This window comes from Phytophthora cinnamomi (assembly GCF_018691715.1).
Source record: "Phytophthora cinnamomi strain GKB4 chromosome Unknown Contig49, whole genome shotgun sequence".
Classification (NCBI taxonomy): Eukaryota; Oomycota; class Peronosporomycetes; order Peronosporales; family Peronosporaceae; genus Phytophthora; species Phytophthora cinnamomi.
Window position 1 is genome coordinate 320,274 of NW_027150982.1, and position 21,859 is coordinate 342,132.

At 50.8% G+C, this 21,859-nt stretch overlaps 2 protein-coding genes across 2 annotated transcripts; one reads left to right on the plus strand and one right to left on the minus strand.

The window, feature by feature from the left end:
* Positions 1-495: 495 nt before the first annotated feature.
* IUM83_08130 (Tudor-like, plant) lies at positions 496-17,687 on the minus strand (the record flags this gene model as incomplete). The annotated part of the gene is made up of 11 exons (XM_067932483.1): positions 496-1,781; positions 7,962-8,133; positions 8,209-8,241; positions 9,205-9,255; positions 9,326-9,622; positions 13,026-13,226; positions 13,291-13,434; positions 13,516-13,570; positions 13,648-13,790; positions 13,860-14,596; positions 17,213-17,687. The coding sequence occupies 11 exons, from the start codon at positions 17,685-17,687 to the stop codon at positions 496-498; spliced, it is 3,594 nt and encodes a 1,197-aa protein (XP_067790041.1).
* A 256-nt stretch (positions 17,688-17,943) lies between these two features.
* IUM83_08131 (Guanylate cyclase) lies at positions 17,944-21,657 on the plus strand (the record flags this gene model as incomplete). The annotated part of the gene is made up of 1 exon (XM_067932484.1): positions 17,944-21,657. The coding sequence occupies one exon, from the start codon at positions 17,944-17,946 to the stop codon at positions 21,655-21,657; it is 3,714 nt and encodes a 1,237-aa protein (XP_067790042.1).
* Positions 21,658-21,859: the final 202 nt, after the last annotated feature.

Here is a 21,859-nt window from a genome sequence, read left to right on the forward strand (position 1 = left end):
AGTGCAGGTGCAACCGGTTGATTGCTCGGTCGATGGTGCAGAGGAAAAAAAGACCAAAAGGGTTTCGGCGATGCATCTCACAACGGTGTCCTGCGTTGCCCGTTGTCTGTGTGGACGGTGTCGTGTGGCGACTGCGGTGAACGGCGGGGTGAGGCCGGGTCGAGTACGCATTTTCGTCCACCCGGGTGCCTTCCTGCGACGGCCGGAATCAGCTCGCGGACGGCCGGTCTGCGAGCCTGTCCCAGCACACCGGTCGAGGGGAATTTTTCAGCGATCTCGTCACTGCTGCATCAATGTGTGTGAGAGCATGTCTATTTGGCTGTGCAGTATCAAGTGCGGCCAAGTTGAACACGTCAGCGGCGGGCGACGATTCGCCGGCGAACGGCCACTTCAAGCTGTCAACGAGGCGGTGACACGCACGCGGAAGCGTCTCGGTGGTCGTCTGAAGCGACATTTGGGGTGGTGCTAGGAGCATGGTTGAAGCTGCTTGTGCCTCTATTTCATCTGCCCTTTAAACGCCTCGGCAAAGTCCTCGAAGCTCACGACGCCCTGTCCTCCTCGGTCCTTCTCGGTGATCCACCGCTGGATCTCCAGGTCCGAGAGGCGATGGCTTTGTCTCTCCGTCTGCTTGTCCATCGCTCGCCGCAGGTCGATGAAGCTGATGAAGCCGTCGCCGTCCACGTCGTACTTGCGGAAAATCGCCCGCAGTGCTTCGTGCTGGCGGTCGGTGGCTGATGGTGCAGGTTTCACTCGAGTTCTGGTGGGTTTCGGTCGACGCAGTCGATCTCGACTCGAGACACCCGAGCTGTCGTCGGAGCTGCTGCTGTCCTGACTACCTCGAGTCTGGCTGCTCATAGTGCTGTCACGCTCCAACTTGCTCTCGTTGTCTTTGGCCTCTAGGCTACGAATGGATTTCTTCTCCTTTGAAAGCTTTGTCTCTTTCTTCTCCTTGCGCGGTGCTCGTCGAAATTCGTCTTCTGACGAGCTCCCAACCGGAAACGGAGAATACGCGTCCGAGTCCAAGGCTTCTTCATCTTCAGCAGTCTCTTGTCGTTGCTTTCGGTTGATCTTGAGAGGGGCCGCAGACCCCTTCTTTATGAGGCGGAGAGCGGAGTCTGCGTCAATGCTCAAAAGCGTGTGGATAACGCTGGGTTCCTTCTTGACGACGGCAGCGGTGTTGCGAGCTGCAGCCTGCGTTAGTTTGGAGTTGGTTGGTTTGCCATCGGACTCCTTGACCGGTGACACTGATACCAGTGGCCTCGTCAATTTTGCACCAGCGGAATCGTCGTCTGGTTCCAGGATGTCGACGTCAACGGAAGTATTTTTCTTCAGATGAGGGAGTTTTGATGAATGGGAGGCTGAACGCTGGATTCGTGGTGCAGTCTGAACGATACCTCTCTCCGATTTGCTATTCTGCGAGGACTCTAGAATCACTGTACGGTTGATCGACTTCACTGCAGCCCCTCTGCCTTTCCAGTCTTTCCAAAACAGATCGACGCGGGTGGTAAGCTGATTCTCGTTGCTCACACCATCAAGCAGGACATCCTGCGCTTGGTGAAAGGCGACGACCCACGCTGGAATGCCAACCGAGTCGAGGTGCGACAGGAACACTCGGCTAGCAATCTGCGAAGAAAAATCAATGCACAGGCAGCACACAAACTGCATCACGCGCTTCGACACAGCTACGTACTTCTGAGCCTTGCCACTGGAATCGTGCACTTTGCGCAAGTATTGAGCTTCTTGAGCGATGATGTCGTGGTGTAGCAGAAGTTTACAGGCTTCTGCAAAAAGCATGTGGACATTTACACTTTTTGCACGACACGAAGCGGCCAAAACAAGGGTCTCCAAAAGTAATACGGCTTCCAATCTTCGGTTTAGGATATTGCACTCGTCTTCATCCGAGTTAGTGTCGATAGCGAGTCGAGTCACCACTGCATTTCCCAAGAAATCCAAGTCCAAAATTCGGGATGTCACGGCGCGGCTATCGAAATAGAGCAGCATCGACCAGATCTTCTGTTTTTCATTAGCAGATATAACGGTTTTCCCTTCGCTGGTTTCGAAAGTAGTATCGATCCTCAGAATCTCAAGTAGGATCTGGGTCTCAACGCAGCGGTTCACCGTAGCTAGGGCCACCTCATCGTACCCCCTAGTCTGAACCGCGTTGGTCAGTAACTCCACAGCACATTCAATGAGCACGGATAGTGTTGTACTTCCCTGCCGTCTTAATACCATCCCACACGGCATATTGGTGATCCACAAAAAGATTTCGTGGAGAACATTAGTCATTTCTACATCCTCGCCAGCGTCGAATGTTGTAAGCTCTGTGATGTCTTCGATCGTGATCGATGGGTGAATGATTATGGAGTGGAGGAGCTCGAACCCACTTAGTACTACATCGCCTTGAGCCCGAGAGAGTGTTACTGTCTTTTCATTTGTACCGACTGCATTTGACATTGAATGATTCGCAATCGTGCGCCATGCCGTCTCCATCCAGCTCCAAATATCTTTGCATACAGGTGCAAATACACCAAAGCGAAATCTCGCTGAAGTTGCGGTTTGCTGCAAGAACAGCGCCTTGGTGTACAAAATGTGCTGGATCTGTTCATTCGTGGTTCCGTTGAGCTGAGTGATATCCCTCGCAAGGTCGATTGCATGACCGACTTTCCCGTAGTCACCACCGGAAATGAGATCTTGTTGAAAAGCGGAGTCTCGACCACTACCTGGTGAATCATCGAGCAGCGCTTCTCCACGAAATGATCGCGATAATAGCATCGTGCGCGTCAAACCTACAGCTCGAGTACTTCCGACGAGGACAATCTCGTCAAGCAGCAAGTGAAATGGGGAGCGGTTCCTACCTGCAGACGAGCGATGGCTCAACTTCTGAGCTGTCTCGGAAGTAAATACCTGCCATTTGCTAGCTGTCACCGGATCTTGCTGTGCTAGTCGCTGCCCTTGACGAAACACCTGGTCCATCATGTTTGAATCTTTGATTTTCACGAACGACAACGAATTCGCTTTGCAATGCGCGACGATGAGTTGGTCGATGCCTACTGTTCCCCAGAATTGCGTTGTTCTATCTCCACCATAGAGGCAGTTAACTAGCCACGCGAGTCCTGCACAAAGGATAGCAACGAGTGGGTGCTGACTTCGGGAGGCACTAGACGTACCGCTCTCTCCCAGCACTTTTAGAGACCTCGTCGTTCTGTCAAGAACGCGCTTCACCTCGAGTACTAGACTCGGAGAGCACAAGCTTAAGGCAAAAGTTCGCTCTGCGCACGAAAAAATAAGCGAGGGTTGTGTAGTTCCTATCGCGTCCTTGGAATCTGCGCTTCGTGGACTGCGTAGCGCATCAAAACGAAATATCCGAGTACTGCACTCGAGCAATGACAATGCACCGAGCACAACCTTTTCGTCACCGTCACGAAGAAGACGACAGATCAGCCGATCGAATGCCAAGTCTCTCCATACGCGAGCCACTAAAGGTCTAACAAACACCATGGGGAAACATCGCTTGCGCTCGAAGAAAATTGGTCCAAAGAATTGCTGTAGTGCTGCCAATCGAAACTTGGGGACGCTGACCCCACTCGTCAGCTTAAACTCGATTTCTTTGGTTTCGTAGACGCACCGCAGATAATCCGCAGTCATCGGGTTGTCATCCGTGGAGCCCTTGTTCAGCAAGTCATCTTCCGCCGCACTGCTCAGTGTATGCCGAGGGGTTAGCGGGGTATGGTCACTCCACCACAGTGCTATATCAGAAGCGCCTGGGGTTCCTTCATAGACTACAGAAAGTGGTGATGCGAAGCCGAACAATTGTTGACGAGAGTCCAGCCATCGCAACAATATAGCATACTTTCTGGACGCCATATCGATTGCTAGTAAGTCCCTAAAACAAGGCTCGCTCAATCGCCAGAGTACCGCACTCGATGCTGTGTCTCGCTGAAATCGTGAGGAAATGGACATATTATCGTTGCTAAGATGATTTATTGGCATCCGCCCGCTTACCACACTCATCACGCAATCCAACACTTGCTGAGCAGTGCGCATCAGGAGTGAATTGCATTGCAGTTCACAGAAGCTTGTGGCTGCTTCTATGAGTTTGAACACGTCTGCATAACCTCCAACGAGTGTCTGAATCGCTTGGCGCCCCTGCTCTCTGTACCCACGTTTTGAATACTGCGTGAAGGTTCGCAAGGCTACAGCACATAGCTGGTAGGGAACGCAGTTCTCAAGGATTTGGGTCAGCGATTGCACAAATATCTGGTTGTGAATGATGACTTTCTGGTCGGCACGATCACCAGCGGGTGGTTTAAGTTGGAACAGACGTTCAAGGAGTGCTATCCAGCTTTCAACCACCCGTTGAAAAAGTGATTCACCACCAACTTCGTCATCGTCGCCTTCTTCTTCACAGCACACGAGAAGGTCTTGCAGCAATTTCTGCAATGGTTTTTGGAGCCCCACAACTTTCATCATACGCATTGACAAGGTCTTCAATTGAAGGGAGTCCTCTGAGAGCCCAGGGCGACCTGCGTACAGCCACAGCGCTTCTAGTCCTAGTCGCGTGCTTGGTGGTTGCAAAGCTAGCAATGCAAATACACAAAGGTTTTCTAGTTCGTGGCCTTCGTGAGTGTCTACTCTGCAGGCTACAATCTGGGAAATACTGGAAAAATCCGTCAAGGCTGCTGTGCGATTGCTTCCACCATCGTCGCCAGCGCTTTGACCGGTCAACAAACGAATTATGTGGTTTCTCATTGTGCGCAACAGATCTTCGCTGTCCGTTCCAATTACTAGTGAAGTATTCGCGTCGAGGTTGTCGTTAATACCTTCCGTATTACTGAAAAAGAGATGCAATAGATCGTAGATGAAGCATCCAAACGTTTTTGCCATCGAGTGGCTAAGTGAATCGGAATCTTCACCATTCTCAACGAAGCGGAGGAACGTCCCACCGGCGAGCGAGCACAGTCGAAGGTCACTCCCATCTGGAGACACTAAGAGCATGTCCATGTCGACACCCCGCTGTAATTTAAAACGTTCGTTCTGCATTTTCAGCATTGCCATTAAAACACGATGACTCCACAACCAAAGCAACGATTGCCACTGTGCCATTGGTAAGGAAGACAGTTTCAGGAGTCTGATGCACTCGGCTAGAGAACTCCACCCTTGAAGGGATTCTACTACGATACCGCGTATTTCATCTGTATCACTGGTACACACCATCGATGCGTTGGCTGCTGGAAGGATGGGGACATTCATGATATCTAGAAAGGCAGGAAGGAAATACTCACGCACCCGCAAATGCTGCACTTTGCGGAGAAACGTGAGCGCCTGTTGAAACTCTTGTTCAGAACCTTCTCCCGTCTCCATGAACAAGTAGATCACAGACAACGAGACAAATTCTACTCCTGCACCTGCTAGTCTGCCGATAGCGTTCATCACGAAGCGATTGCGAGATAGGATAGTGTCACATCGATGTTCGAGTGTTATGGAAGACAGGCTGGGCGGGGTGGTAGGCAGTGGGGTCTCCAGTAATCGCTGAAGATGCTGCAGTTCCTCAACTGAAGGTTCCAAGAGGACGTCTTCAAATAATTCACCATTCAACTCATTTTGACTTTGGGCTAGTTCACGCAGTTCGCGCTGCCACTGATGAATACGGTGCTGAACTACGTATGATGCTTCTGTAGATTTTTGGAGGCCATCGGCAGTAAGTAACTCCATCACACGAGTTCGTAAATCCGCCATCTTAACTCGAAAGAAAGCTACGAAATTGGTGCATTCCACAATGAATTCCACCACTGCCTGTGAAGTGAGAAGTGCATTTAGCGTTGACTCCAGTAGGAGTTTGGCCGGCATGTCTCCTTTCGGTGAGTTTAAAGTATCGTGTAATTGCAGCATAAGTCTGGGAAGCGAGGATGTCGAAGGATAGCCTGCTTCCGTCTCAAACATTCTGTCTCTTGAAGGATTGAACGCGTCGGCCAACCCAAGATCCACTAACAGGCTCCCAACTACAGCAGTAGTTAAAGTACTAGCTTCTATTTGCCGCACAGTTAAAGACAACCAGTTCCAGAAGCTGTCCTTTGTGCACCCAGTTTTCGCAGAGGTGGTGATCTCGTGACTGAGACGCTTTAACCAGGGCCCAAAGCAAACATTTTTGCCTTCTTCAGCTTGCATTACCTTGGCAAAGCCCCGAAAATCTGGACATGATAACTCAAAACTCTGGTTATCGCCAATGGTCACTACACTTTGGCGAAAGAACCTTAGCACAATCATCTCAAAACCATCACCAACTTGTGCATCAAACGATGCCAGTATTAAAACATTCACGGCTTTCAGAAGGTTGTCGGCTAAAATATCCGGCTGCCCATTTTGTGCGATAATATCACGAACGCCATCCTTTATTTCCCGCACCATTCCAGCGTGCCTACCTTTCGTAAGCACCTTGTGCTCCTCAAAGGAATAATCGCTTCGGATTCGTGCTAGGCGCTCCGCTTCCATTCGATACGAGCTCTGCAAAGCCAGTACCTTACGTGCGCGAGCCAGTTGACCATTTTCCGGCTCAAGCTCACTGCGAATATTATCTGTTACCTGGGTCATGGCAAACTTCCATGCTTGGAACCGGGTTTGGTCTCCTGTGCGAGATTTTAAAGTTGCTCCGATAACAAGAACAGAAAGTTTAGCCTCTGTGAACTCGCTTGAACCGCTTTCCACTAAAAGATGCGGTTGGGTGAGTTCAACACGTTCACTGTCACCATATCTGTAAAATACTCGCAGCTCGACAGCGACACTTTCCTGGTAGGCCAACGCAAACGTTGTCATACTGTCGTGTGTCTTCCGCAGAATTCCGTACTTTTCAAAGTCCTGGAAAAATGCTTGAACAGATTTCTGTGCGAAGATCCCATCTCGAGAATGGTGCAAGGCAATGAACAGCACACGAACAATTCGGTGCTTCTGTAGCGTCACTCGTCTAGCTGGATTACGCTCAACGCCACTAACCGGAGCTAAGAACACTTCGAACTCGAATGCAGGGTCATCTAGTGTAACCAACCGCAGATCAAACTTATCCGGTACTGGTAAACGAACGATTTCGTCGTCATCAAAAAGATATAATGCAAACCGCAGAGGAGCGGGATCGAAACGCTGCAAGACGTCAACCTCCCACTTGTCAAGATCTGCGGCTGCACAATCTCCAACTTGAATAATATTTGAACGAGGTTCACTTCGAAGTGATTGGCAGGCGATTGACTGGAGCTCCGTACTGCGTAGTGGAATTTGAAGACAAACTAGTGGTGTTATGGGTGATTCTTGATCTGTGGTAGTGGACCAGACAATGATCACACCATCCCGCGACGCGATAAATAGTAGATCTGTAATTACAGCAAGATCTACCACTGTTGCAGCCTTCGACTTTCCAAAACTATAAACCTTCTTCCTGTCAAAGATTTTATCCAGTTCCGATCTTTCAGGTAATGCCCACATTCCAACGTGTCGGTACGATTTCGCTGACGCCGTGGCGTAAAGCTGCGTTTCTATTTCGCCACTGGGTAAAACCTTCTCGGTAATCTGAAAGAAGGCTCGGAATCTTCCCACCTGCGCTGCTTGCAAGTCCGCGTGGCATAGTATTGCGCCAGTTCCCGCGCAAGCAATCCATAGTACAGTATCGGATGCTGTCTGAAATACAATCTTCGAGCCATCCACAGTTACTACGAAAGTCTTGATAACCCCGCCGGAGGAAGCGCCACCTGCTTTCTTCTCAGTGCTAGCTGTCTTGGTGGTGGCAGTGATATCAACTTTGTACTGCTCCACCGCCATTTGGCGAATGGGGCTGAGAAAACTGTCTGCCGCGCGAAAAAATCTGAAAGACCCACTGCCAGATTCCTGCAAAATGGAGGAATTCACACATACCACCGAGTCCCAAGCACAAAAACGAACTATAGCCCCACGAGCCCCCACTGAGCGGTTAAACTTACTGATACGAGCTGAACATCGCTTTGCATGCGTGTCTTCCTCTTCTGAGCCCGCTACAGTTGTTTGATTCGCATCCATCCAGGCTTCTACGAAGCTTTTACTGCTCCCAATAGACCTTTCCTTGCCTTCTTTCAAAGCGTTTTTCGTCGAGAACAAAACTTGAGCTACGGCTTCCTGAATATGACATGACATATACAACATATCAAATGATGTTCTGGTCCGCACACACTACCGATCCACTAAACCTACCTGCGCTGCACTACTACTTGCCAGGTTCCAAACCTCCACAGTCCCATCGAAATACAGGATCAATAGTCGTGATGTATGCATTCCAGATACAACTTCAGCAACTTTTCTGTTGCCCCTAGCGTCAGGTTTGACCTCTTCAGCCCTCAACATTAATTGAGGACCTGATGATGGGAAAATGTCGGATGTTTCCAAACGCTGATTGTATCGCACAAAATATACGAGCTGTGGCCACGAAATTTTTCCGGCGCGTTGGGCACCGACAAAAAACTGTTCCAGGCTTTTGCATGTCGCTTGAATGCGCTCTAAGCCCACCTCGTTCTCGTGACGGTCCTCCGATACAACTGGCGGGTGGTCTTGAACGTCCTTGTGGACGCGATGCAAGAGATCAACTGCTTGAACACATTTATACCCATCAACGAGAAAATCCGTCATCTGTGCGAGTATCTGAAAGTGCTTTCTCAGATATGCAAACGGAAGTTCCAGTCTACCATCGTTTTCCTCCTCAATATCCTTCGGTAAAGGTGGGAGTCGAAAGAAATCGCGAAATTGGTTATAATTTATCTGAAACTCGTCATGCTTCGAGCTGAGGAATTTGCTGACTTCCCTCGTACTCGGTTCACAAGCTGCAGTAGACAAAAGCAGTGAAAGATAGCCATTCCATCGAATAACGTGTTTTACATCGCCCAAACGTGCCGTTTTATTGGAGGTGCCAGCTTGAAGAATTAATCCCTCCCAATACGCTATTAGCTTGCGGTCTGACAAATGATCTCTTACGACCGACACCAACGATGGGGTCTCTCGTGAACAGGCTGAACTGGTAGTTTCATCCCAAGTAGCGAGATAGCGCATCGATGGTCCGATACGAATATTTATCGGTAACACTGGTAGCATGTTCAACATTTCGAAGGAAGTTATAACAGTAGTCATAACTTTATGTCTCCTTGGCTTCGGTTCATGTTCATCATGAATATGACAGTTCTCCACAGAAGTGGATACCTCTTCGACGGTGCTTCCGACAAGGTCGTGAATGATTTCGCGACATAATGTCTTATGCAGACAGTGACGAAATGAGTCCGTAAAATATTAAAGAAAAAAAGTCCAAGTTAAATCAACGCACCTGTATGTCGGACATTTCCAGGCGCATTGACAGCTCCATCGATGGCAGCAAAATAGTCGATACCAATTCTTTAACAGGATGGAAAAACCGTAATGGCACACCTAGCCGAATTTTGGTCAACCCTGGGGCGTGTTCCTCGTTGCTGGAAACGTCTACCACCATGCGTTCTTCGTACAGGTCGCGAATCGCTGCTCCGACACGAACATAGGTGCCACGAAGCACGAATTGGCCTTTCTGGACAACGATTACCTCGGTTCCAGAGCTAGCGCTTTCTGCTAGTACCATCGTGAGGCCACTCTGAACACATGAAGAACATCAACAAACCATGTTAGCATGCTTAAAGCACCCCCAAGGTTGAGGATTCACAGAAAAGTTACTACACGGCTGGCGGTGGTTTGTTAGGTGGTCTCCGCTGGGTGTGTTTTCGATTCACGAGAGCTCGGTCATGTCCCGCAGTGCCTGTTTTCCGCGAGGATGCATCTGATGACAGCCGTCCGCGGTTCAACATTTTCACAACGTTACCACGAGAATTTTTCTCTTCATTGCAAGGAAATCCAGACAAAATCTCGTGTTCGATGGGATCAGCGAACGATCTTGCCGACTGCGGACGCTTTTTGGAGGATGGTGCTTTCGTTGCCAGCAACTTTGCCGAATTTGAAGTTTGCGCAGCGGTTGCAGGACGAATACCGCTGCCGGCGGTGCCTTGCTTCTGGACTTGACGAGGAGCTGAAAGGGTTTTGCTGCTCATCTTCTTTTGAATAGGTATTGTCCTTGAAAATGATTTACCTCTGGCACTAGCAGGTTTCGGATGAACTGGATGCTCATGAGAACTTTGCTGTAGCATTTTAGACGTCGTAGTAGACTTTGAAGTACCTGTAGTAGTCAAACTAGGATGCAATAGAGCCACACCGACCTCGAGTTCCAGTCTTCGCGCCTTCAGTTCGTCAAGTTGTGCGTCGGGGGGTATCGCTAACGTACCGGTGTCGGTCTCCCGAAACCCGACGGATAGCAGAAGTTCCAGCCCGCCTTGTATACTGCCAACAAGTTTTGTAAATGTATTGGTAGCAGTGTGGAGCTCCCGATACCGAGGGTTCTCGGGTTGATTTTCGATGTTCTTGAGACACTGTGCCGCCAACTCAACTACTCGGCTCCAACTGTCGGAGCAACGCTCTGAAGCGGAGATCGCTCTCGATACAGCACTGATATCACTCACACGAGGATTCTTTAGACCGCGATAGTGGCCAGCCAGCATGGCCGAGATAGTTTGAATTCTTGTAACGGTTGCTGCATCCAGTGACGCAGGTAGTTCAGAGGCAGTCTTTGAAGTTTTAAACCGTACTCGTTGCAGCTGAAGTTCATAGGTGCTAGTTGCGACACCGGTGGCGTTGTTATCCGTTACATTGGTAGCCTCTCGAAACCCAACCATTCGGATTAACTCCCGTCCAGCCGAGAAACGGAGCAATTTACTGCCGATCGCTGCTTTATCAGTTATCAACCACAGTGACGAATTGCCAGGCTCCTGGATGATGCAGTACAGCTGATTCAGCAGTACTTCCAACGCTGCTGCAGCCGAGGCACAGCTAGATTCTAGTCGGAGGTTGCCAACAGCTAAGGAAATGGCTTCACAAAGTGTTGAATTTACTTCGTCACCCGAGTGTGTCGCCACCTGGTCACCACTTTTGTCAACTCTTACCTCGTAGGGATGATCCAGAAGCGGACCGAGAGCCGCCACGAAATCCGTGAAGTCCACTTTACCATCTTTGCCGATGTCAAAAGCATCGAACCTGGCCCAAGTCGGAAGAGTGGACGGCGATCCATAGGCTCTAGAGAAGTCCGTTTCGACCAAGAATCCCTTTTGATCCACGTCCAGTTTATTGAACGCATTCCTCATCATTTCCAATTGACGTCGCTGAATTGATGTCTTGTTGAATGTTTCGACGGTGTTAGTTCCGTAGGGATACATCTTCGTAACGGCTGCATCTCGAACCTCCATGGCATTTGCTTTCAGAACACCGTTCTTAGCCAAGCGATTTTCGGGATCTTGCGCATGAGAGAAATGACAAGCAATATCATGTAGATACCGCATCTCGTCTTCCAGAAGACTATCAATCTCTTGTTTTCGACGCCACAAAAACCACTCCATCTGACTGGTCACACTCGTAAATGCAAAGTTGGACAAACTAGCCGATTCCTTATTTGTGTTTTTACCCGCCATTCCTGTCCCTCGAAGGGTGTAAGCATTGCCATGGGATGTTTGAACAAGGTCAAAGCCAATCGATTCCATCAGGCTTTCAACGTGAGGAAGATATCCGATTTGACGCTGAAACGTACTGTTCGCTTCTCGGATTCGCCAACAACACGAGTCTTTTGGATTCTTAAGAACGTTTCCGATGTAGGTAGACAAATTTTTCAAAGCTACTTGACACTCTTCTAGAGAAAAATGTTTGCCCTCACGCTCTCGTGCGTGAGAAATGCGCTGCAGAATCGAGCTGATGCTTTCTACTCCATCGAAACAAGATAATTCACCATCCAATTGAACGCATTTCTCTCTTAGTGCATCAAGCGCCGGCTTTTCTAATGCAGTAACACGTTTCCCCTCCGAATTTCGTGCCCCTCGCAACTCGTAGTGCGTTTTCTGGTGCTCAATAAAACCCACAGCCTCTAAGAGGTTTGTAGCACCATCAAACCGACCTATTTTCTGCTGGAAGGCAGCGCTATCGGCTCGAATTCTCCAGTAGTCCGCGTTGTTGGGGAATCGCAAAATCTTGACGCAGATATTTCGCACTAATCCAATTATTCTACGTACCTCTGTCAAGTCTACACGCATCCGCATCTTCTCGATAGCGTTGCGAATGGTCGGTGCTGATGTGACTTCATCGATAATAAAGCCGCAGCTTCCGTAAACCTCCACTAACGAGACTGCACCAGACCGTTTGCGTAATGTGGTCATAGCTGGCTCCAGCAGCGTAGGATCTGGTGCGACTTTGGCAGCAAATACGGACAGCTGCGACGTCTCTAGTAGCTGTTCTGAATGAGGGTTGCTACTGTCTGCTTCAGTACTGAGCAACGACTCGAACGCTTCTCGAAAACGCAAGATCATATCTACTTGAGCTTGCGTTCTTCCCACTGAAAGACGTCGGACAAGATCTCCATGACGCTTACAAACAACGTCACCATTCGAAAACAAACAAGACGCAACAAATGCAATCGGTCGCAGCTCGACTGCTCCACTCCAGCGTGAAGAGCCCGAGTGTTCGGACCCGTAAAGTTGAAAGTAACAGCATAAAAATTCAGGAAGCAGCAGCGTATGATGCGGGAAGAGCTGATGTTGCTGCAAGTAGACATCCAGTGGCTTGTTGGGAATCGCCTGACGTGACACTTGTTCGAACATGGAAGAGAGCTCGGACACTCGGATACGTGAAGGGATCATATTGGGCAAAGCGTGGTCGTGGAAGTGACGCTGGAGAGTCTCAAATAATCGATACCCAAACTTTTGCTGCCACAGTTCGAGCTGCCGCTTGTTTTCATGATACGAAGCAAACCTGCCTTCCAGAACGGTAGCAACGCTTTGTTCCATTCGCACTTTTCCGAGTCGGCTCTTAGCGTATGCAAATGCCAGCATCAGTGTCTTGAACTCAAAGTGACGATGTATTCGGAGATCGTCGTGAGTTGCAAACCATTCTGTAAGAATATGGCTAACCGAATTGGTATCTCCATCATTTCGGGAAGAACCTTGGTTTCCTCGACCGTTGTCTTTTGCGGGCTTGGAAGCTGCCATGAGCTCTTCTACGAGAGCTATGATCCTGCTTCGGGATATTTTTCCAGATCCCTTAGCGTCATTTTCCTTGAACATTTGGCGGTAGGTTTGCAATGAACTCGAGTCGAAAAGCTTCTTCAGCACCTGCAGCCAGCAAAAGGGGTGAGCGTGAATACCCAGCGGAGTCGAAAAACGATACCCACCGTACCTTGTCGACACTAGATCTCGTTCTTGACTTTGGGGACCCCGGTCCACTTTCAGTACTAGATGACGAGTCGGAACTGGAGCTGTCTGCGTCGCTCCGAAGCAACTGAACCTTTGGTTTCTTCTTCAGAAGCCCCTCCTCAAAAAGCTGGGTAACATACAGTTCAAGTACAAATAGGACATTAGAAAGTGCAGCCATGAGATCCATTGCGTGCACCGGTGCACAAACCGTCATGGCAAGTTGTTCCAGAAGGAATAGTGACTCGGTGCTGACTCCGTTCGTCCTGTGGTGCATTAAATCAAACGCATTCAGTCAGGGAGGAGGTATGCTTCAAAATAATTCCCTAAACACGAACTTCACCTCAGTTTTCTCTTTCGTCTCCGGCCTAACGTAGCGCTTCTCCCTGAACTGGCCTCCGATCCAGAGCTCTCCTCTTTACTCTTATCAGATTTTATAGCGTCTGAAGGCACGTCTTCTTCGACAACACCGTCCTTATACCGAATCTACAAAGCAGTCAATGAAGTGAGACGACTAAACCAATTTGGTGTTTGCCAAGCAGTTGTAGCGCTTACCGTATAGGTCCCGTCGGCATTTTTCTCGAGCACAGTGGCCTTGCTCCATGTTTTGGTCATCCGAGGTTTAGAAAGTTTGCTTGATCGCCGCCAATTCGACAGCACACGCTCTTTTCGACGGAAGGTTGGTCCTTCTTCAGAGCGCCGTCGCTTTCTCGTAGCTTCTTCATCGGAATCCTCCGAATCGGAGCACACTACGAGCAATTTTCTAGCTATCCGCTTGGTTGTGTCACCGTCGTCGTATTTGATGTCACAGCTGCCGTCTGAGTGGACCTTTCGGATAGTCCCTACGCGGCGCGACTTGCTGTCGTCCGCTTTTCGATACGTGACTCTTGTTCCCTTTTTCAATACAGCTTTACCACGATCCGACTCGGAAGACTCCGACGAGGAACTTGCTTTTGGCTTCTTCGTGTCTTTTTTCTTGGGCTTTGATGGCCCTTGGTCCGAGTCAGATGATCGACCGCTGGGAACCTTTGGTTTGGTCTTCCTCGTTGCATCATCAGCGCTATGGTCGCTCTTTTCTTGGTTGTCACCAACCTTTTTAATATCCTCCAGTCGTACGTGTGTTTCCGAAGCGCCGACATCGTATTCAATGTCGAATGTACCATCAGATCGCGCACGAACGACCTTCCCTCGATGAAATTTGCCTTTCCGCTTGAAATTTGCCTCGATGACGTCACCAACTTTGACTGACTCGCCCTTCTTGTCGCCGTGCTTCTTACCCTTTCCATCAGAATCTGAACCACCGAAGATATCGTCTTTTTCTGAGCTCGTTTTTGCCTCAGACTTCTTCGCTCCAGAGACCAATTCGACAGCAGAGCTCTTTACGCGTTGCTCCATATCCCCGTCGTCGTATTCAACGTCGTACGTGCCATCCAATCTGACCTTCACAATCTTCCCTGGGAACGCCTTCATACCTCCTTTGTATCTCGCGTTGACCTTGTCACCTACAGCAAATGTTGACCTCTTCTTGTCTGCTTCCTCTCGGGGCTTTGGTTTGTCTTCAGCTTCTATGAAGGAACTCTCTACGTGCATTTCGGTATCTCCATCATCGTACCTGATATCGTACGTGCCATCCGATCTCACTCGAGTGATTTTACCAGAGAAAAGCTTTGTTCCCTTCTTGTAGCGCGCCTTGATCACGTCCCCAACTTCGAACCACTTGGTTTTGCTTGTGAACTTCGGCGAGTCCTCACACGATTTCAATTTCTCAGGCTCTGCACCCACTATTGACGACGCGTCAACTCGAGTTTCTGAATCCCCGTCATCGTATTCGATGTCGTACGTGCCATCCGATCGAACACGCGCAATTTTGCCAGAGAAAAACTTGGTTCCTTTCTGATACTTGGCCTTGACGGCATCTCCGACAGCGAAGCCCGATTTCTTCTTCGGTGAGCTGTCGATGTCGGCTTTATATTTGATACGAGACCTCGGTACTCGTCGCTCAGAATCGCCGTCGTTGAAGGTGACATCGTACGTACCATCGGAGTGAGCACGCGAGATTTTACCAGGGAACATTTTTACACCGTTCTTGTAATTAGCTTCGACGGCATCTCCCACTTTAAGGGTGCTCGAGTTCTTTATCGGTGATGGAGCGTCGTGTTCCTCTTCTTCTAGCTCGATGTCCTTGGCATCTACATACTTCTCCTTATCACCATCGTCGTACCGAATATCGTACGTGCCATCACGGTGCACGGCAGTGATTTCACCGCTAAACAACTTGCTGCCTTTGTTGTATCGAGCTCGCACTTTATCACCGACCTTTAGGCTCTTAGTCTCTTTAGGCGAGTCTGATCTACCACCATCATCTCGCTTCTTGCCTTCTGGTATCTCAATCATGTCGATCTCAACTCGCGTTTCAACATCGCCGTCGTCGTACTTGATATCGTACGTTCCGTCAGTTCGCGCTCGTGTCACGGCTCCTGCAAACAGTTTCTTGCCTTTCTTGTATCGAGCTTTCACAGCATCGCCAACTTTAAGCGTCGGTTTATTCGGCTTGTCATCGTCGTTCTCGTGATCTTCCGGTTGAATGAGATCGCCAGGTACATGGGTGTCTCGGTCACCGTCGTCGAACACGATTTCGTACGTCCCGTCGCTACGAACACGAGAAATTTTGCCTCGGAAGAGCTTGATTCCTCGCTGGAACGGGGCTTTCACAACATCACCAACTTCAAACGATTTCTTCTTCGCCTTCTTCGGTTTATCCTCATCTTTGTCCATGTCATTCCCATCGTCAATGCGTTGGATGAAGTCTACCTCAACTCGCTCTTCAACGTCACCATCCTCGTATTTGATGTCAAAAGTGCCATCCATGCGCTCGCGAGTAATCTTTCCGGGGAAGAATCGAGCCCCACGCTTATACTTGGCTTTCACGGCATCGCCTACGCGTAAGGGACGTTTTGCCGAGCTTTTAGAACTTGGTTTTGGGTTCTCTATAGCGTTTAGTTTTTCGTTATCTTTACCGTCGGACTTCACGGATTCAATCGAGCTGGCCTCCACGTGAGTTTCCAAATCACCGTCATCGTACTTGATGTCGTACGTCCCATTCATGTTAATCTTAGCGATTTTACCCGGGAATAAACGCTTTCCCTTGCCATAGTACGCCTTCACACGATCTCCGACTACCCAGCCTGCTTTCTTTTTAGCGGAGCTTGTGCGCTTCTTGTCGTCATCGGAATCCGCAAACATATCGTCTTCATTGTCGCTAACTTCGATCTGACTGGCCTCTACGCGTGTTTCGATCTCGCCGTCATCGTAGTCGATGTCATACGTGCCGTCAGTGCGCACTCTGCTGATCTTACCAGGATACAAACGCTTCCCTTTCTTGTATCGCGCCTTCACCTTCTTCCCGACAGTAAGCACTTTCGAGCGGCTTGAAGATCCTTTCGTGGGCTCGCGCTCCTTATCACTATCAACCTTGGGATCGCCCGTAGCCTCAATGTTCTCTGCCTTCACTCGCTTCTCCTCATCTCCATCTTCGTACAAAATGTCATACGTACCATCGCTATGAACGCTTTTGATCTTCCCTGGGAACAGCTTCTTGCTGCCCTTGTATCGTGCTTTGACGCTCTGATCCACACGAAAGCCGGTGCTACCCCTCTTCTTCGTACTAGGTGGAGCTTCATCGTCACTATCTTGCTTACGAGCCTGCTTCTCCGAGCTCAGCTCGATCATGTCTTTCTCCACTCGAGTCTCAGAGTCTCCATCGTCGTATCTGATGTCGTACGTGCCGTCCGAACGCACCCGCGCGATCTCCCCGTTGAAAAACTTGGCTCCTTTCTTGTATCGCGCTTTCACCTTGTCCCCCAATTCGAAGCTCGAGCTACTAGTTTTCTTCCGCGGGGGCGACGCACCCAGCGGCGTCTTCACAAGCTTGGAAGTAGCTTCGACATCAGCCGCAGCCATCTTCTTCTCAATGTCTCCGTCTTCATATTCCACGTCGTATGTGCCATCTCGATTCACGCGGATGATTTTGCCAGGGAACCAGCGACTGCCGCCGTTGCATCTCGCTTTCACCGTGTCCCCGACTTCCAGCGCCACCGTCTTTAGTTTATCGGTACTTCGTTTCGTATCCACCGACAGCGACGCGAGTTTCGCCGGAGATTTTCCGGGCGAGTCCACGGCACCGCCGAGACGGATCGGAGACTTCTTCTCCTTGGTGTCGCTCATGTCTTTGGCCTCCTCGACATCTTCCAACGGCACGTTTTTCTTCAGCGTTCCGTTGTTGAGTTTAATGACGCACGTGTTGGAGGACGACCGGATCTGGATCAAGACGCCCATGTCTTCCGTCCCCACGATGCCCACCAACATGCCCGTCTTGAGCACCATGATGAACTCGAGAAGCAGACTAGTTAGTTGAACGGACGCCTGCGATCTTCAAACGTATCGGATACTTGTCAAAGCTACTCGTCCGGCTTGGCAATCCGTTACGGGTCACCACTATTCCTGTGCTGACATGACAGTGCACCAAGTTTAGGCTTTCGAGGTGAAGGCGTTCTGATCATATAGGACTGTCGATTCCTCCCGGAGGAATTATCCCAACCTTATCACGGGAGGAATGCCGTCGCTGGGGACTATACAGCCGATGGACGCACTCAACTCGTCGCTGGTGCCCACTCCAGCGGTGCCGCGCCAAAAAACTGCCGTCGAGCCCATGACCACCCGCAGCTCCATCTCCAACAAGGTCTTGCAGAGCTTGGACAAATTCCACAGCGTTCGAGGCAGCATCATGAACTCGACGGCGATGTCGGGGCTCACGTCGCGCCGTTTGCAGTCGCAGGTCGCACCCGAGAGTCAGGTGGATAAACGCTCGCGAGAGAGCTCCGTGTCTCGGGCGACCGCCGTGAGCGAATTCATCCTGTTCCTGAAAATCATGGACGAAGTGGCGATCCACCACATCACGCTCTACTTCATCAACATCAACACACTGGCGGTCATTCTCAAGATGGAGAAGTCCTTCGCCAAGTACTATGCCAGTTCGCAGCGCAAACTGTATCTGCGCGGACTGCTCACACTCATCGGCTTCATGATTTCCACTTTCGTATACGATTACCTTGTTCTCTGGGAAAATTTCAGCGTCGGTGCGACTGCAACCGAAGACAGCGTCGTGAGCACTAAACTCCCGAAATTCACGATCGTCGTAGTACTCAAGCTCGCAATAGTACTGCCTCTGCTGTTTCTCACCTTCTTTCGAGCGAGGAAACACCCCTATCACGAAGACGTCAAGCTCACGTGGCTCTGCATCTTCGTCGTTGCGTGCTATCCGGTCGTCTACAACAAGATCACCAACGACTACGGCGTCTCGTGGGTCTGTCTTGTCATCATGTACGTCTACAGCTGCACGCCGATCCGGTTCTTCCCAGTTTCAATATTCTGCCTCGGGTACCTCGCGACGTATGTCGTTGTCATGCTCGCGTACGTTCCTGGAAGTGCCAGTTCGTCGTCATCTTCGAGCCGTCAAGAGATTGCCAACGAAACTATGTACGCGTGCTTGTTCTTCTTCCTGATTCTGCTGCCGAGTCAGTCCCGGGAATTCGCTATCCGGGTCAGCTACATGAGCGAACTCATGGTTCTCTTGCAGCAAGAGCAGCTCAAAATGGAGGAGACCCGTTCCAAAGCACTGCTCAACAGTATGCTGCCCGAGTCCATTGTCGTGCAGCTGCAGTGTGGGCGGGAGCTCATTGCTGACGAATATCCCGAAGCCACCGTGCTCTTTGCCGAGGTGTGTGACTTCGACCTGTTTTCCTCTAAGCTTCAGCCCCAGCAGGTGGTCGAGCTGCTCAATATCCTTTTCTACAAGTTCGACAAACTCGTAGACGTACACCACGTGCACAAGGTGGAAACTATCGGGGCCGTGTACATGGTGGTGGGAGGGTGTCCCGATGTCATCCAAAACCACGCTGAGTTGGTTGCCAACCTCGCATTGGATATGATTCGCTGCATCCCGGAGGTTAGCGCGAGAATCGCACGAAAACCGTGGGGCAACTTGGTCACAAATCTCAACATCCGCGTCGGTATCAACACTGGCGGGCTAATGGCAGGCGTCGTAGGCATCCGAAATCCCCGCTTCAAGCTCTTCGGCGACACGGTTAACGTTGCATCACGAATGGAGACCACCAATCTTCCCGGGCAAATTCAAATCACGGAGGCGACCCACAACGCCATCTACCACAAGTTCCACACAGCGTTGCGCGGCAAAGTTTTCGTAAAAGGTCGAGGAGATATGGACACCTACTTCTTGCGAGGCAAAGACGGATACATTGTGCCACCAGCGTCGGTGCTACCGAGAGAACACGGTGAACCAAGCGATGCGGTGGCAGAAACGGCGGGTGGTAGCCCAACGTCAGGACGTGTTCCCCGACGAATTAGTCGCATGCCTGGATCAAGCATCAACGCCATCCCTGAGCATAAGAACGAGACGCCAACGTTTACCCCTGCGCTGCCTCCTCCACCGAAGTCAAACCCGACCGAGGACACCCCGTCTTCAGTGCCAGCAACTCCGAAAGCAGCAAACGCCCGCCAGCCACGACGAGCTAGTCGCATCGGAACACTAGACCAGCCCAACAAGCAGAAGACCATTGCAAACCTATTAGCGCTCGCGCCGCCGCGAGGACGAAGTATGTCAATCATGCAGCTACCCGAGGGTGGGAAACTTCCGACCATCCCTCAGTCCGTCAAAGAGACCAGCGACAATGCAGCCAGCCCCTCAGCCTCGCCCTCGCAGTCTTTGCTTGCACTGGCTGATCAACCTCCTTCACCGTCGGCACCAGCCCGAATCACGCAGCGGCGAGGAACTGTGAGCGCACTCAAAGGCCACAGCTTGAGTCAAATTGCTACGGTCCGCAGGTCGCTGTTCAGGGAAAACATCTTTGACATCGTCGAGGACATGGACGCAAGTGGCGAACCAGAAGCCGACGAGAACGCCGTATTCAGCACCACGATCATGACGCTGCCCAAGGGATTGACCCGTGCCGAGGTGTTATTCCGCGTGCATGGCAACCGATCCGGATTTCGCAGCCTGACCAAGGAGGCGTACGAATTCGAGGAGAGCTACCGACTGGAAAACCGCATGCGTTGGCTGCGCTTCCTTCGGATGTCGGTGACGGTGTTCCTGCTGCTGAAGCCCTTCCTGACGCTGTACCAGACCGTGCGCTTGGCCACCATGCGCTCCTTCGACGAAAGTCAGCTCATTTTCCTGCTCAACTTCTGCATCATGTACCCGGTAATGCTGGCGTTCCTGCTGCACTCGTTCTCGCCGAGCTTCAGCCACTGGGAGCAGCTCGAGTCCGTGATCGTCATTTCAGTCGTGGCCGTGATTCTGTGCGCGGAAAGCCTGGCAACCAACTCGCTGGGCCACGCGTACATGAGCGCGTTAGCCTTGTACCAATGCTACTTCGCGAACGTGTCGTTCCTGCTGCGTGTGATCACGGGGTTTGAGATATTGGCGCTGTACTTGGTGGCAAACCTGCTGATCGCGCCGTTCTTTGGCTGGGTGATCGACGCGACCCAGCTCCGCGTGCTGCGCAACGCGTTGTATATCTTCATGTTCTTCGCGGGCCAGGCGTGGGTCGTGTTCAACTCGGAGTTCAAGCAGCGCATCAACCACTACCGAGACATCACGCTCAACTCGCAGAAGCAGAAGCTCGTGGAGGAGGAGGCTCGCATCACCAAGCTGCTGCTGAACCTGCTGCCGGAGACCATCGTGCACAAGCTCAAGGAGGACCCGCAGACCACGATCGCCGACTTCTTCGACAACGTGACCGTGCTGTTCACCGACATGGTCAACTTCACGGCCTACTCGTCCAAGGTCTCGGCCATGGAGCTCGTGCAGTTCCTCAACGACATGTACACGCGCTTCGACACGATCGCCGAGCGAGAGGTGCTCTACAAGGTGGAGATCATCGGCGACGCGTACTTCGTGGTGGGCGGCTGCCCCATTGTCAACACCAACAACGCACTGGCAGTGGTCACTGCCGCTACCGACATGTTCGCCGCGCTGCCGCTGCTCCGACGCAATTGCGGCGTGCCCGACCTCAATATTCGCATTGGTGTGCACTCGGGTCCCGTACTCGCGGGCGTCGTGGGTAGTAAAGACCCTCGCTACCACCTCTTTGGCGAGACCGTTAGCATCGCGCACTTCCTCGAGAGCAGCGGCGTACCCGGCCGGATCCACATCAGCGAGAGCACCTGGGCCAGCATGAACAAGGAGACGCCAGGCCACGGCTTCAAGGTCGAATATCACACGCTGCTCTCCATCAGCGGCAGCTCCAAGAAACTCCGCACGTACTTCGTGCTCTGAGACTCTCGCGGTGCACTATTTAGCTGGCAATCCCCAGCACCAAACGTATTCATTCAATAGAGCTAGTTTGTTAGGAAAACAATAGTCAGGATTTCATGAAGCTCTATAATACCTATGCGCCGAAATGGCAATGGCTATTACGTGCATGAGCACGGTACAAGTAAAAAAGCTTGTTTGCGCGAACGTCAATGGTAGGGAACGT